This window comes from Lagopus muta, chromosome 1 (assembly GCF_023343835.1).
Source record: "Lagopus muta isolate bLagMut1 chromosome 1, bLagMut1 primary, whole genome shotgun sequence".
NCBI lineage: Eukaryota > Metazoa > Chordata > Aves > Galliformes > Phasianidae > Lagopus > Lagopus muta.
This window is the reverse complement of record NC_064433.1, coordinates 167,466,770-167,480,747: the sequence shown is the minus strand read 5'-3', so window position 1 is coordinate 167,480,747 and position 13,978 is coordinate 167,466,770. Positions and strand designations below refer to the sequence as shown.

Genomic DNA, 13,978 nt, shown 5'->3' with positions numbered 1-13,978 from the left:
CGCCGCCGCTGCCCTGTTAGCCCGCGGCTGCGCGCTTCGGCCCGGCTCGGCTCGGCTCGGCTCGGCTGGCGGCGCCCGGCCAGCTATGGCCGCCTCCGTGTTTTGCTGCCTCCGCTGGTGCCGGGATGGCGGTGCCGGTCACATCCCGCTGAAGGAGATGCCGGCCGTGCAGCTGGACACGCAGCGTATGGGTGAGCGGAGCGGCCTCCGTGGCTGTGAGGGGCGGCGGGGCTGGGGAGAGCGGGAGGCGAGGTGGGGCACCGCGGGGCTGCTGTAGGGCCCGTGCTGTGCTCTGGGCACCAGCAGGCGAACGCTCCTGCCGTGGAAGAGAACCTCGTGTTGTTTTATTTTCAGACGGAGTGTGGGCTCGGTGCGTCCTCACAGGGAACCTCTCGGTTAAATTGTGCGTTCTGCCTCTGCTGTGGGCCGGCGTGCTGCCCCAAACTCCCCGGCTGAAGTGAGAGCGGCATACGGGTTTTAAATAAATAAAGCCCAACTGAAAGATGAGCCAGCCCATAAACTTCCCTCTGTTTCACTGTCAGAAGTGTGGCCCGTCGTTGTAGTTCTCGCAGACTAATGAAGCTCTGCCTGGGGCTGAAAGAACAAACATCGCCGTGTTGAGGGCTTTTAAGGGCTCTTCCAGACTCCTGAAAGAGTTTTGAAGTTTTGCTTTTCTTTCTTCTTGCAGGAACAGATGTCGTCATTGTTAAAAATGGCAGAAGGATATGTGGCACTGGAGGCTGCCTCGCCAACGCGCCCCTACATCAGAACAAGAGCTATTTTGAGTTTAAAATCCAGTCCACAGGTTAGTCAGCAAAAACTTCTAACTTGGAAGGCGTAGCAGGTTACTGAGTGGTCGTGTCTCAGATACCGAGCGTGCGCATCTTTCCAGTTGTATCCTTGAACTTTGTGAACATCGGAGACTCTTATAAATGGGCATTTAGAAAAGGAGGTTTGTTTGGTTTTTAATTGAGACTCTGCAATATTGAAAAGAACGGTAAGTAAACTTATTAACTAGAAGAGTACCAACACTAAGATGGTGTGTGTATACTGTCACATGCATGGTTTTTGGTTGACATATTATAGAAACAAACTAGGGAAGTAATCCTGCCCCTGTACTTAGCATTGGTGTGGCCTCACCTCGAGTACTGTGTTCAGTTTTGGGCACCTCAGTACAGAAAGAACACTGGGGTGCTGGAGCAGGTCCAAAAAAGGGCAACAAGGCTTGTGAAGGGCTTGGAGAACATGGCCTATGAGGAGAGACTGAAGGAACTGGGGCACTTTAATCTGGGGAAGAGGAGGCTGAGGGGAAAACCTTCTTGCTCTCTTCCAATATATGAAAGGTGCTCACAGCGAGAGCGGGGCTGGTCTCTTCTCACTGGTGACAGGTGACAGGACGAGGGGAAGTGGCCTCAAGCTGTGCTAGGGTAATTTTAGGTTGGATATCAGGAAACACTTCTTTACAGAAACGGTTGTTAAGCACTGGAATAGGCTGCCCAGGGAGGTGGTTGTGTCTGCATCCCTGCGTGTGTTTAAAATCCGTTTGGATGTGGTGCTCAGGGACGTGATTTAGCAGAGGGTTGTTAGAGTTAGGGTAGTATGGTCAGGTTGTGGTTGGACTTGATGATCTTTAAGGTCTTTTCCAACCTGAGCAATTCTATGATTATGATTGTATGTATGATCACATAAACCATTCGCTATGAAGTCTTAGTTTTTAACAGTGAGATTTATCCAGCAGTGTCTGTACCTATTTGTTAACCTTGATTTGTGATTAATGTGTACTGTGTTTGTCTGAGCAATGGTAACATTCCTTGTGCTCTACTGTGCTCTTCAAACAATGTGCAGCTTTTGTTCCAGCACTACTTTTATTGAAAGGAACCTTTTAGTATGTTTACTTCTTCTGCACAAATTTGCAATATAAGATAGCAGAAATGAATGGAATTTGCAAGCATTATGCTTCTGCTAATGCAGTCAGGTCTGCTAGTGCAGAGGGCACTCCAGACTTGCCTGTATTCCAGTATTAGAAAGGATCATTATTTTTAAAAACATTACACAGTATCAGAATGAAACTGTCCTTTCTCAGAGTGTAGGAAAACAAAAGAAGAAGGGAACTGTTACTCTGGAGACAGGCCTTAGTATACTAACCAGAGCTTGAACCTGACTCTTTCTGGGTAAGGATTATTTGCATCCAGCTTGAAGGGCAGGCAGTGTGAGCAAAGATCAGTCTAAAGCACCTCATGTTCAAAAGAGTTGTTTAGTTTTAAACTACGTATAAACCCCAGTTCAAGCAATTTTACTGTCCTTCCTGTCAGAGGGGGAGAATCAACTGCAGCTGCTGTTCACATATGGCTGTTCCTCACACAAGTGCAGTATCCATGCTCCTATTCTTTAGAAACACTGAAAATAAACTTTTCTTGTCCCTCTGAATCCTGTCTCATCTATTCCTGTGACCCAAGGCAGGAGAATTGTAGACTACTCAGCCTAAAACGTAGATTTGCAGTCTACCAGGGGTCAGCTAGCCTGGCTATTAGAAAGATTTTCAAAGTCTAATCTGGCTCCTGTTCAGATTTATGTCCTTTTCACTCTGGACTTGTAAGTATTAGAATAAATTGTTCAGCATTTTTTACTTTTGAAACTGACATATTTTTGCTTCATTTTAGTCTTGTGTAGATTAAGCAGACTTAGTCTTTTCATCAACTACTTAGTAGTTTGTATTTTTCCTTTTTTTTTTAATTGGTTTTCATGTTTCTTGTAGAATTTCTCTAACTGACCTAATTCATCATAGTGTACGATGCTTAAAATGGCTGCTGTGCTCCACCTGCAGTGGGCATCCTTCACATCCTTTGCATATATTTCCTTTATACATGTCTTACAACCAGAATTTGTTCATAACTTTAAACTGAGACAGGGGAGGTTTAGGTTAGATACTAGGAGGAAGTTTTTCACCCAGAGGGTAGTGATGAACTGGAACAGGTTGCCCAAGGAGGCTGTGGATGCCCCATCCCTGGAGGCATTCAAGGCCAGGCTGGATGTGGCTCTGGGCAGCCTGGTCTGCTGGTTGGTGACCCTGCACACAGCAGGGGGTTGAAACTGGATGAGCATTGTGGTCCTTTTCAACCCAGGCCATTCTGTGATTCTATGACTCACAGTCAACAGGTGCTCTGTGATAACCCTCAAATTATGTTAGCTGGTTGCCAAGCCACTGTTGTATCTGTGCTACTGATTATTCCTATCTAACTGCTCATCTCTGTAATTCAGAACAAGGAAACCCACTTGCCATGCTTCAGACCAATGTGTCAGGTTCATTTCAAAATGGAGTGGCTTGCACTCCTGGCAGGCTGATATGGGCGGTGCGTTTAATAAGCACATTGTGGTGGTATTTAAGTCAAGTTGTTTCAAATTCAAGTTGTTCACAAATCCATCCTAGCTAGATTTGTTTTTCACATCCTTCTAGATTTCCAGTGTGTTTTGGGAGTAGAAGTTGAGCTTAGTGGTTGGAAGTGTCTGGATCCTTATTTTTCAAGATAGATACTATTTTTCTTCAATGTTTTGTGACTGCTGATACCTCCAGTGTAAGCCTACTGGTAGTACTTCTTTGGCACTTGTTATGAAATCCTCTTTATGCTGTCCTACTTCAGTCAGACACTCTAAATCATGCATATTTATTTTCTTACCATGTTAATGTCACATCCTAGGCATTTGGGGTATCGGAGTTGCAACCCAGAAAGCAAACTTGAATCAAATTCCACTTGGCCGAGATGTCCATAGCCTGGTGATGAGGAATGATGGAGCTCTGTACTACAACAACGAGGAGAAAAACAGATTACCAGCCAACAGCTTGCCACAGGAGGGCGATGTGGTGGTGAGTTTCTTTGTGCTTTGTTGTCTTCTCTTGCTGTTCCCACATTTCTCTTATTTACAGCTGTGTGGTCAGACTGACTGTTTTGGTCATGTTATTGTTTGGCTCTTGTCTCACAGTTTGGAGAGCCTAGATGTAAACTACTGTTGTGTTTGACTAGATCAGCAGCCTGGACGTAAGTGGGCTTTGTTCTGAGCATTAGAGAATCATTATTGGGTTGGAAGGGACCTAAAAGGTCATCTAGTGCAGCTGCCCCACAATGGATGGGGACACCTACAGCTCAATCAGACTGTGTTTCTGAGTGGAGAGCCAACTTTACCAGCGTTTGAGCAGCAGCCATTAATGCTCTGCTGTGGTCTGGTGTCTAGCTGGCTGGTGAGTCCCATCACAGGGGTGATGAACAAACAGTGTGCTAGAATGCATTGCATAGTCATGTTCCATGCCCTGTTCAACTCAGGGTCCCTTAACTGACTGGTTAATGATTAGAATGATTGAACTGAGCAGTGATTGATCCTGGGTGACAGAGGGATTGATTTTTTTCTAGCCAAATTTGCAAAGAAGGAGTGAGGTGTTATGTGGGGATTGAATGGAAAAAGGGTCACATTCACTGGGAAGATGACTGAAAAGCAAGAGCAAATTGAGAATCCAAAAGTTTTTCTACTTTGCTGTGCCAGGTTTCCCAAAATATCTGTGTGACTTTGTGTTCTGTTTTATTGCTGACGTGTTCTCAGTGTCCCTTTGGAGATGTACTTTTGAAAATACTTGGGAGCGTATCACTGCTAGTTCTTCTTGCTTCTGAAAAGCACTGATTAGAAATATTATCTATGGAAGCCCTGAACAGCTAAAGCTGCCTCCTCCCCCCTTTACCTGCAGACTCTATGTTATTCTTTTAATCCCCTTCTGACATCATTTTCTTGGAGGGCTGCAGACTGTGTCAGGGTTTGGTTAACCTTTGCAGTCAGGAACAGCTTCAAACAGTTGATCACAGAACTGAAGGTGATGCATCGTTTGGTAACTCCCCACTTGTCGTAAATTTCAATTTATTGTGTTCTGTCATGGGAATCGATTCTGAAGCAGTGCCTGACAACACAAATTGTCACACTCAGACGTACCAAAACAACTGCTTAGCTGACAAAGAAGTAATTTATTACCTCACTAGCGCTTGCTTTCTGCTCTGTGGTGAGCATATTTATAGCATTGTGTATGAAACCATGGCCTGTTACTGCTGGCAGAGAAAATGAGCTGAGAGTGGCTTCCATGCATGGGTATGGACAAATATACAAATAGCATCCTTATTTATTACAATTATTCCCATGGAAAGATACAAACAAGAAGACTGCAGGCTGCTTGTTATTCTCAATTGTTAGAAATGTTGTGATTCTTTACCTTGTTGTGGAATAGTCAGGAAATCTGTGCTGTGAGCCAGCCTCATTAAGATACAGCGTGTGATACTGTTTTCAATGTGCACTAAGGGATCCTGCTGTTCCTCATCACTTACTGACTTCAAGTCCTTTGCAGGAGTATTTCAGGTGAAGTTTTCTAGGATGCTGTAATGGTTTGTGTAACAGTGTTAAAATCTGCCCGTGGCTGAAAAGTTGAGTAGTGTTCTTTTATGTATAAACTTGTTGATGGTATTTGGTTTTGTCAATCTCTTGTGTTTTGCAGGGCATCACATATGACCACGTAGAATTAAATGTATATTTAAATGGGAAGAACATGCACTGTCCAGCTTCAGGTATCCGAGGGACTGTCTATCCAGTTGTCTATGGTAAGCCAGAGATTTTCAGACTGTTTTATATTTTGGATGTTGTTTTTGCACCAGGTCTAATTTGTGAACTCTTCTCCTCACCCAGATGGAACACATATCTTTCCAGTCACACGTCTGTCATTTATTTTGACAATGAAAGCAATTACCTACATGGAAATACAAAACTAGGGAGATAAAGAAGTATATTTTCACTTCATTTGCAATGCTGTTAATAGCCAGAAAACAAAGAACATTGCTTCCTAGCAAAGTATCCACCTTCAACAGGCAGGGATGTTACTGCAGCTGGTCTATAAGCAGCCAGTTAAAAGGAACTATAAAGAGATGGAAGAAAGAAAAAGAATAAATTCAGCATAGCCTAGCTACGTGAGCTAATCTAGTTTATCTCTGAAGCTTGATGTTTATGCCTGTTAATTCTACATACTTGATAAGTGCTTTCAGTGTGAAATACAAATAGATACTGAATTGCCATCTGTATTCTCATACAGAAGTAATAACTGTCATGCAGTACCAGTGCAGCTGCTTGCTGTCTAGTGGGACAGCTTCTTTCCTACGTTACCAAAATGAAACCCAGTTCTGAAATCCAGCAGCTGTTGCAGTTGTGGTAGCTGCTTTGCCAGCAGCCGTCAATGCAGCAGAGCAGTTTTGAGCGAGGAATAAATACCATGTCCAATTAATCCCTGCACAGGCAGTTTAAGAAAGAATTTTTGAATTATGGAAGCTGGAATTTGGCCAAGACATGTGTTAACAATTTACTCTTCTAGAACTTGGCGGTGTTTTTGTAGTTCCCAAGTAGTCAGAATTCTGTTTAACATCTCGTCTGAAAGGCAGCACTTCCCCTTGCTCAGTGTATAATCTATGCTGTACTCTGGGTTGCCTTATAGTTTACAGCAAACGATAACTGCTCATCGGATTCCCTTTACTACATCTGCAGGCATCTCCAGTTTATTTTTGTTCCTGTGTGAGAACTTAGTCTGAGTAATATCCCCCATCTGAGCTCACTTACCTCTTGAGATACCATTAGCTATATGATGTGGATAATTAGGTCATTTCATGGTCGATTCCCACTAATATCTTGACACATTCTTGATGCTACGTTTTATGAGCAGGAAGCAGATACTGTTAGATATGCCACAGAGCCTTCAAAGTCTGTAAATCCAGACTTACACCTTTCCAAGCTATTAAGAATGGAAATTGTTTTCACACTGTTATTTTACCATGTGTGCTTAAGCCACATGATGGCGCTGCTAAAATGCTGTGGCAGACAATAGCTGCCCTGCAGCACTGCTCCTGACAGGCTGGGCCAGCAGCAGAATAGTTGCTGTGTAATAGCTGATTCTTCCTTCTTCCTTTTAGTCTAGAAGCAGTGTTAGAGAATGCTGGTTGCTTTCAGTAAACATTTGGTGACATGTCATCCTATTGTAAATCTTTTTTTCTCACTTTTTTATACAGTGTTTTTTTTTTTTTTTTACAGTTTTATGCAGTGGCCTTTTGTTTTGCCAGACTCTTGTTATCATCTTCTACAAGTGGGCATGATTTTATAATAATCATCATGTTTCCTATGTATTGCTATAACAACTGAAACCTGCAAATTGATTTTGCATGGCTCTTAATTGCTATAAATTCTAAATGCAAACATCCTTTTAATGTGAACTTTATGTCAGGGGAAGGATTTGAGCACAGAAGAGAGTTTCTTAAGCATTTGCCCCATCCATAATTCAGAGTGCAACTATAATGATAGGACAGGAGCGAATGGTTTTAAACTAAGGCAGCAGAAGTTTAGGTTAGATATTAGGAGGAAGTTTTTCACACAGAGGGTGGTGATGCACTGGAACAGGTTGCCCAAGGAGGTTGTGGATGCCCCATCCCTGGAGGCATTCAAGGCCAGGCTGGATGTGGCTCTGGGCAGCCTGGTCTGCTGGTTGGCGACCCTGCACATAGCAGGGGGTTGAAACTGGATGAGCATTGTGGTCCTTTTCAACCCAGGCCATTCTATGATTCTGTGTCTTTCTAAAAGAAACGCAGTGGAGCAGGTGAACACAGCATCATGTCTGACAGTGTAAAACAGAAAAGTGAACTCAAAGGCTGCTCCCTGCAACCTTCAGGCATTTATGCGTAAGTGAGATGCAGAACTGAACCTTAGAGGGGAAAATTCCTGTTGTAGCTCTGAGATATCTAAATTTCAAACCCAACTTTAGAGATGAAGCTCTTCTATTTTGATCTAATATTATTTACCAGGTTTGTCTTAGAAGAAATTGTATTTGAAAGAGAGCTTGCTTTTTTGTCCAGTTGGGCATTCCTATTTGCTAAAGCAATATGTGAAAGTTTTGTTGTGAAAATCCTTAGCAATTTTCTTTTGGTTTTACATACAAAAAGCAACACTTGTGTATATGGGAGGTCGAAAACTTGGAGAGGTATTTTAATAAGCATTAACTTCCAACTTAAAGATGCAGCCAAGGAAGCTGTATGTGTATCACATCCTAGAGCAGCAGTCTGACACCAGCCACTGCAGACATCTGAAATCTTTTAAACCTCCAGAAGAATCACTGTAGACTGCTGAAAGCCTATAAACCTCCAGCAAAATGAATAAGTGAACAGAAAAAATATGCAGCTGGGAGCTGACTACCCTGTGGTATTTAGTAGTGTTGTTACTCAACAGATTTACAGAGAAATAGAGTAGAAAATTTGAATGGAACTGCCTGAAGCTCTGCTAGCTTCCAGTGAAATCAGAGGTAGCATTCTCCTTGCTTCAGCAAGGATTGCTGTCAAGAAGAGTAAATGGGAGAAAAGAGACAATTTGATCTCATTGTGTGTGTGTAAAGGTGAACTTGTTGAAGAGAATTATTTCACCTGTGTTACGTGTACATAAATATTCCTCCTGTTTTGAGGACAGTAAGGGGGCTAATAGGAGACGAAACTGTAAGAGTTCCTTCTCTAATTCCTTCTGTTTGATTCTTTTCTGCAGTGGATGACAGTGCCATTCTGGATTGTCAGTTCAGTGAATTTTATCATACTCCTCCACCAGGGTTTGAAAAGATCCTCTTCGAGCAGCAAATCTTCTGAATGTCAACGTGGTGAACATTTGCACCCTGCACTGTTTTAAAAGCAAACCCAAAAGCTTTTCCACCTTAAATAAAGCTTCACATGTTACCTTTAGGAAACATATCTGTATTTTTAGTAAGTACTTGTGACCGTTGTCTGCAGAGTTATTTGATGCTGCAGTTAACACCTTAATTGTGTTGCAAAGACTAGATTTCTGGCAGTGTTTTGTTGTTGCAGAACCCAGTGTTTTGGACCAGGTTTTTTTCTGATTGATACTTGATGCATAAGGAGGCTAAGGGATGTAATTGACACCAGACTTCAGTATTCTGGACGAACTGGAGCTCTGATAAAAGCCTGTAGTTCTTATGCATATGATAGCTTTGCAGATTGATAGTTCTCATGATTTTTTTCCCAACTTCTTCCATACAGAAGTTACTTACCTTGTTAAAAGGAAGTACTGTGTTTCTAGTCTGTACTCTGGAATTGTGGTGTCCTGGTTGTGCACAATGACTGATACACGATGGCATAACCAGCGGCGAGGTATTTTTTCCTTTGCAAGGTGTAATTTAATCCATTCCCTCACTCTTAGAATGGCAAATAGGTATTTCTCCTAGCTTTTCAACTGCTTTTAACTATGGCAGGTAATAGGATACTTTTGAGTAATGCTTCAAATACTGTTCTGTTGAACCTTAACAAAGTAAACCTGAACACCACCTGTATTTATTTTTTGTTTTGAAGACCGCGGCGCCGTGTTACTCTGATAGCAAAGTAAGAAGCGATTGCTCAGCTTGAGTGTGTGAAGGATATGAGATGTTCTGGTGAAGCCTTACTTGTATACATTATTCTTTTATGGGATATCTTATTTAATTTCTTGTGAATGATTTATAAATGACGAGTGGCGAAGACATTGTTTTAAAATGTGATGCCCGTAAATATAAACTGAGATGCTTCCCCTCCATCCCCCCCTCACTGTCATGTATTTAATATACTTCCTAGAAGAACTGTAAAGAAAATCTTCATACTGGATGTTTGTTTCTTGGTTTTGGCTTTTCCTGGGTTGAGGCATTTGCATACGGGAATTATTTATTTAAGTATTTTTTAGAAATGATCTGATTCTGAAATTTACAAATACAGCTTTCTCAATTCCTCTCACCTTACGGTTTTCTGCATCTTGTCTTTTCATTCTGGGAAGTCCATTTTCCTTCTGTTTCGCCTTGCTGGAAGTATGAAACTGCTCCCAGAGAGTGGTCAGGCACTGCAATGGCTGCCCAGGGAGGTGGTGGAGGCGCCGTCCCTGGCAGTGTTCAAGAGGCGCCTGGATGAGGAGCTGTGAGATTTGGTTTAGTGCTTGTGGTAGCAGAGGTGATGGGAGGATGGCTGGACTAAATGATCATGCAGGTCCTTTCCAACCTTGTGCTTCTGTGATTCTATGATTTGATTCTTTGCTATAGAACCTGATAGGACTGGTGCCCTTTTCAGCATGATGGTATAAACTGGGGAGATTTGGATTGCAGTCCTTTTTCCCCTTCAAATCTGTTCTGCTTTGTTGTGCATCATATATTTGAAGATGATACAAAATGCTCATCCTTGAGTTGGTTTGGCTCTATTTGACACGTACCATAATGTTTCTGTAATCAAGTCTCAGCTTTTCAAACTTGAAATGAGTATATATGCTGTTGTGTTGAAATATAAAAGAAGAGGGAGGGTGTATGCCCTTTTTCCTTTTGGTATCTTTGAACGATGCCTTCAGCAATGGTTCTTTGCCAACAAAGACTACAGAGAATAAAGTGCTTCTTGTGGAATTAAATTTATGTTCCTGGGGAAAAGAGGAAATATTTAAAGGAATTCTTACCACTTCGTCTAAGTGAATCCCACAAACAACTTTTTGTCTGCTATATTGAAGAATATTTAGCAGTAAAAGCTGCTATCTTGAGCTTAATGTAGACTTGGCGAGAGAATTTGGCTTCTCCTTGGAGATAGAGAGAAGGCCATCTTCAAAGTTGAAAGTTTGAAATGGAAAACATTTTGATGAGTAGGAGGAAGTTTTTCACACAGAGGGTGGTGATGCACTGGAACAGGTTGCCCAAGGAGGCTGTGGATGCCCCATCCCTGGAGGCATTCAAGGCCAGGCTGGATGTGGCTCTGGGCAGCCTGGTCTGCTGGTTGGTGACCCTGCACATAGCAGGGGGTTGAAACCGGTTGATCATTGTGGTCCTTTTCAACCCAGGCCATTCTGAGATTCTGTGAAGAATAAAAATGTTCAAAACAGTTGCTAAGCTCATAAAAAATTCAGGAGGGTTTGCTTTTACAGCTGAAACTTGCTCATTTTGCATCTTTAGCAGTAAGATGTGTTTGTAAAACCGCGGTGTAATGACACCTCTAGTCTGAAAATAGGAAACTTCTTGTTCTATAATTGGTTAGACAGGGAAACTGAAGTAAGGAGGATGAACAGAAGATTACCATCCATTTTTTGAAATGGGAGGAGACAGTTTTCACCTGAAAGTGAGCTGTATGGAGACAATTCATAAAAGAATCGAGGGTACAGATAACACCATTGCGCAGGTAACTTACTGACCCACAGGAACAGCAAGTGAATAACCTGTGTCTGAGGGTTCCATTTCAACCTCAGGCAGTAAAACCAGCCTGCTGTGTTCCCAGCCCCAGCTTTGCCTAGGGGAAAGAGTCAGAGCTTATTTCTAAAAGCTTCACTAGCAAGCATTTTCAGTTAAAGATGTAGCAATACATTTACTAGGAGCTAATTCAGTTTATTAAATATGAATCATGTTTCCCAGTGAAACTGGCAAGGTATTTCCACTAATTGTACTGGAATGTTTTCTTAATCTTTGAATGCTACAATTTGGACACCCTATCTCCGAGTGCAAAATGTTGTATTGAGTAATACTGTGTATTTTCAGGCTCCTTTTGAGATTTACTGTGGCAGCAAGATAGAAAGTCTGAACCATCCATAAATAATCCATACCATAAAATTCCTGTATGCACATCCATAAATAAATAGAACTGACAGGGTACATAATACGGGTTGCATGTAGATCAGTAGAGCTGTTATTCTTACAATATTGGAAATGCTTATGGTGCTTTGAGGATAGATGTAGTCTGGTAGTGCTATCCCAAGGAGCTCAAAGTCCTGAGGAGATACTATAAAGCTACAAATACCTTTCAGCAGTTGCCTGAAAAGATGAGGGATTCAGAAACCAGAAAGCAGATTGCATTGGGTAATGGTGGGTAATGACTTAGACCTAAAAAAAAAAAGCTCTTTATAATGAGCAATTCCTTGGGTTAATATAAGTCCTAAGTCTGCAGTAAATAAGTGTAAATGAGGTGTGGGGGGTGTTTCTACCAAGCTTATGTACTCTTGGACAAAAGAGTCCTGTCAGGATACTGCAACAACCACTGCTCAAGCAGCACTATGATGTTCACTGGGGTCTCTTAATGCTCATTGAGAGCATTTCTGCCCCCAGGCCACAATGAGCACTTGGAAGCTGTCATGCCTTCAGGTGCACACATGGATCTGAATACACACTTGCAGGAGGGTGCATGCTATGGTTTTCTTCCTTTCTCTGGGCTTTTTTGCACACACATGCAGCCACGTGCAAAAAAAAACCCAAAACCATAAACAAACAAACAAACAAAAGCATATAAAAGACTCCTGGTCATTGATTTGAATATCTAGCTATCTATGAGTGAGTTCTTAAAGTATTTTTGTAGCACTCATTCAGCTCTGTTACCAATTGGGGTTGTGTTGATGTTGCTTTGCGTACTGAGAACCTATCAAGCTCGTGGCTTGGTTTCATGAAGTGAATCAGTGAAACAGATTCCTGTGTGCCATTGAGTCCAGTATTGAAGGCACAGGGATCTAGAAGGAGAATTCCTTGAGAGCAGCCCTGCAAAGAAGGACCTGGGGGTCCTGGTGGATGAAAAACTGAATGTGAGCCAGCAGTGTGCTCTTGCAGCTCGGAAAGCAAATGGTGTCCTGGGCTCCATCAGAAGAAGGGTGGCCAGCAGGGACAGGGAGGTGAATTTCCCTCTCTACTCTGCTCTTGTGAGGCCCCATCTGTAGTACAGGTGCGGGCTTCCAATGCAAGAAAGACAGGGAGCAGTTGGAGAAGATGCAGAGGAGAGCCACAAAGATGATCAGGGACTGGAGCACCTTCCCTACAAAGACAGGCTGGAGCTTGTTCAGTCTGGAGAGGAGAAGGCTGTGGGGTGACCTCATTGCAGCCTTTCAGTACATAAAGGGAGGGGAGTCAACTCTTTGAAAGGGTAGATAACAGCAGGACAAGGGGAAATGGTTTTAAGTTGAGGGAAGGAAGATTGAGGTTGGATGTCAGGGGGAAGTTCTTTACTATGAGAGTGGTGAGGTGCTGGCACAGGCTGCCCAGAGAGGTTGTGGATGCCCCGTCCCTGGAGGTGTTCAAGGCCAGGTTGGATGGGGCCCTGGGCAGCCTGGTCCAGTATTAAATGGGAAGGCTGGTGGCCCTGCGTGTGGCAGGGGTTTGGAGCTTCATGATCTTGGGGCCATTCTGTGATTGCTGCCTAAAGATAGCAAAACTTTGGAATGTTCTAGAAACTGAGTTAACTCTTGCCTCGTGCTGATGATGGACCTGCTTGTGGAGTCCAAAACCACACAGCTTCAAGGTTTGCAGGAGCCCTGTACCAGAAAACCCTAAACTAAGTGCTACGTGATCATGTTCACTGTTCCTTCCCTAATTCCACAAAGTGTTTTGCAGTTTATTAGTGCCATGGAGGTGGATTTCTACACAGAAGCTGAGAGGGCTGGGGGGAGAACTGTGGCAGACCTCTGCACTGCAGCAAGTCTTGGTTGCTTGAATGGTGAATGTTTACCAGCTGGATATGTGCAAGAATAAACAGACGGTAAGACCAGTTCCTTCATGAGCAGAGTGCTTTGTTTTCTTTCTCTCCATACAGACACTTTAGCATCTGTAGCCTGTGTTGGACCAGGAAAAGCCTGCTGGTCTGACTGCCCACATGAGTCAGCAGAAGAGCTGCTTATCTCCCACATGGTCCGAGTGTCTGACACTTCCAGGGAAGAGGAATAGTTGCTCAGACACTGGAATTTCCTTTGCTGCAGTGGAGAGGTGGGCTGGGGATTAAATGAGATCAGAAGAAGGTTCTCATGGGGAATCGCCTGCTAAAATGCCAGAAATTCCATGTGACGAGAAGTGCAGAAATAAACCTAATGCCATTTTTCCCTTATTCCAGAACCTGCCAAGAAAAAAAAGAATTGTGTCGTCGTGTGTATGTATTTAATACCAGGAGAGCAAAAATAGAAG

At 42.9% G+C, this 13,978-nt stretch overlaps 1 protein-coding gene across 1 annotated transcript; it reads left to right on the top strand.

Moving 5' to 3' along the window:
• Positions 1-9,818, top strand: SPRYD7 (SPRY domain containing 7). The gene is made up of 5 exons (XM_048963557.1): positions 1-191; positions 689-805; positions 3,696-3,862; positions 5,525-5,627; positions 8,590-9,818. The coding sequence occupies exons 1-5, from the start codon at positions 86-88 to the stop codon at positions 8,685-8,687; spliced, it is 591 nt and encodes a 196-aa protein (XP_048819514.1). The 5' UTR covers positions 1-85; the 3' UTR covers positions 8,688-9,818.
• Positions 9,819-13,978: the final 4,160 nt, after the last annotated feature.

What these genes read in the sequence shown, in the direction of transcription:
- SPRYD7 (XM_048963557.1), top strand. Translation starts at nt 86, where the DNA reads ATGGCCGCCTCCGTGTTTTGCTGCCTCCGCTGGTGCCGGGATGGCGGT. An exon ending in GCTGGACACGCAGCGTATGG is followed by an intron (nt 192 to 688) that starts GTGAGCGGAGCG and finishes TTCTTCTTGCAG; the next exon opens with GAACAGATGTCGTCATTGTT. An exon ending in CACAGGAGGGCGATGTGGTG is followed by an intron (nt 3,863 to 5,524) that starts GTGAGTTTCTTT and finishes TGTGTTTTGCAG; the next exon opens with GGCATCACATATGACCACGT.